The sequence below is a fragment of the Nothoprocta perdicaria genome, unplaced genomic scaffold (genome assembly GCF_003342845.1).
Source record: "Nothoprocta perdicaria isolate Ctin4 unplaced genomic scaffold, notPer1 scaffold_24, whole genome shotgun sequence".
In the NCBI taxonomy this organism is placed as follows: Eukaryota; Metazoa; Chordata; class Aves; order Tinamiformes; family Tinamidae; genus Nothoprocta; species Nothoprocta perdicaria.
Genome location: NW_020455466.1, coordinates 2,818,300 through 2,820,805, shown reverse-complemented (window position 1 = coordinate 2,820,805; position 2,506 = coordinate 2,818,300). Strand labels below are relative to the sequence as shown.

Sequence of the window (2,506 nt, the reverse complement as noted above, 5' to 3'; positions counted from 1 at the left end):
TACTGGGTGCAGTTCTGGATTTCCCAGTGTAAGAGGGACATGGAGCTTCTAGAGAGGGTCCAGCGGAGGGCAACTAAGATGATTAAGGGAGTGGAACATCTCTTGTATGAGGAGAGACTGAGTGAGTTGGGCCTATTTTCTACAGAGCAATTCATCGGTCATTTTTTATTGCCAGAGAGGAAAGACCATAGAAAAATTGCAAATTATTCTCCTTTTATTAAACCACAGCTGTTTTTACTGCTATAATATTGAAAGTTCATATCCCATACCCACTCGGCCCTCTAATCTTTGCCAACTTTTCTAAATCTCTTCTACTCTCCTCTTGGGTTACTAAGCACACTCCAAGAAATAAAAATCAGGCTGTTCAGGCCATTATAAATTGATCTGAGAAAACCACTAAGATAAGAAAAACTGTCTGCTTAGAAAAAACTTTGGAAAAGAAATGACAATCCACTATTTCCTCTTTCTTTACTGCCTTGAGTCATATTCATTCCCCATCCCAAGAAAAAAAATCTTACTGTTTCTAAGTCAACAAATAAATACTTCACAGAACAAGACCAAGCCTGTGAAGATGATGTATATGAGACAAACATTTCCAGTTCTTATCATGGAAACAATGAATTTCAAAATGATTGAGTTGCCATATGTGAAACACGAACTCAGTATGTTCATCCTCCTTCCTGATGATATCAAAGACAACACTACAGGTCTTGAACAGGTAAAAATATACATATTACTTTCTCTTTTCTATATCCCAAACAAATTCTATGTTTCTTTTACTGACATATTTCCACATACAACAATGTAAATATTAAATTGAAAGATGAATTTCAACATATATATATATATGTCTTCTAATGGATAGGATGAATATTGGCAAATTCAGAGGAGAGGAGAGGAGAGGAGAGGAGAGGAGAGGAGAGGAGAGGAGAAGGAGAAGGAGAAGGAGAAGGAGAAGGAGAAGGAGAAGGAGAAGGAGAAGGAGAAGGAGAAGGAGAAGGAGAAGGAGTAAGATCCATCACTGTAGTTAYTAAAATTACAAGGTCGCATATTCCKCGAATCTGTCACGTCAGGCATACCATTCATTGCTCTCCTCCATTTGATATGATTTGATATACCAGGTAGCATGGTACCCAGGAAGGACAGTTGCAGTGATAGAGCATGCTGGAAGCAGCTTGTTTTAAAATTTCAAAGGAAATATGTGGAAGAGCTGTTTCTACGGAACTTGGTCAAASCATGTGCCACACAGTCAGGAACCACTGATTTTGTTCACATTGGGCAAAAAGAAATGTTCTCTCTCAAGACTGAATGAAAAGAGAGGAAGAAACTGCATCGGATGTTGGCAGCTAAGAGCCCTGTCTTTATTTTGCAATGAATGTAGCAGAAGTGCTACTCAAAACCTTGCAGCAGAAAGTCTCATGCTTGTTGYAAAACAAACTTTTGATCATCAGTAATATCAGGTTATTCATGCTTTCAGTTAAGTGTTAGAATATTTTTTATACTTTTTGTTTAGTAATTATTAAATCCCTCCTCTTTTTTAAACTGCAGCTGGAAAGAGAATTGACATATGAGAAGCTGTCTGAATGGTCTGATTCCAAGAAGATGACAGAAACTGTTGTCGATCTGTACCTCCCTAAGTTTACAGTGGAGGAGAAATACGACCTCAAAGATACTCTGATGGAGATGGGAATGGTCAGTGCCTTCAGCTCTCATGGTGATTTCAGTGGAATCAATGGAAAGGGTGGTTTGATGATATCCCAAGTGGTGCATAAGTCTTTTGTTGCAGTTGATGAAAAAGGTACTGAGGCAGCAGCTGCTACAGCTGTAACTGTAACATTAACAAGTGCACGCAATATGGAGGTCCTGAAATTTAGGGCTGACCACCCTTTCCACTTCTTTATCAGACACAACAAATCCAAAACCATCCTATTTTCTGGCAGATTCTGCTCCCCCTAGAATGAGTTATTCCTCACTCCCAGGCAACTCCCAAAGTTCATTGCTCTACGGGAGAATGTAAACCACAGCTTTAAAAACTCAGCTTTAAATCATTTAGCCATAAGTACTGAAAATAAACATAATTAAGTCTTTGCCCATCATGTATGGTACCACCCAGAGATAGCCCCACATCTCAAAAGCCATCATTGTAGTGCCCATTCCCACTGTTCTAATGATGTTCCTTGAAGTAGGGGGCAGAATTTTGCTCTCCTACATCAAATCTCTTCTTCTGGCTTGTTTGAGAGTGAGGTGAAGGAATAAAGGCTCTCTGCACACTAGCGGTCCATAGCCCTAGGTCTGCAACTGACCTAAGAGCAGTGCAGCCCACCTCCCACCTTCTTACACCTTCCAAAGGAGAATCACAGAAAGAAAAAAAAATTAAGAGAAATGCATACACTCCCTTTTCTGCAAGGGGAAAAAGGTGTTTTCACTGCAGTTGTTTCCTCATATTCTTTTCAAATTTAAAGTCTTTTGGAAATTGCCAAACCTTAATAAAAAGGAGAGGAGTGGA

The 2,506-nt window shown here is 39.4% G+C and overlaps 1 protein-coding gene across 1 annotated transcript in view; it reads left to right on the top strand.

The window, feature by feature from the left end:
- The window catches only part of LOC112947598 (heterochromatin-associated protein MENT-like), a 6,350-nt gene extending 4,394 nt beyond the window's left edge, over nt 1–1,956 (top strand). Inside the window, exons 6-7 of the mRNA XM_026039720.1 lie at nt 551–718; nt 1,549–1,956. Coding sequence (XP_025895505.1) covers nt 551–718; nt 1,549–1,956 — 576 coding nt within the window. The remainder of the gene's footprint in view (nt 1–550; nt 719–1,548) is intronic.
- The last annotated feature ends 550 nt before the right edge of the window (nt 1,957–2,506 follow it).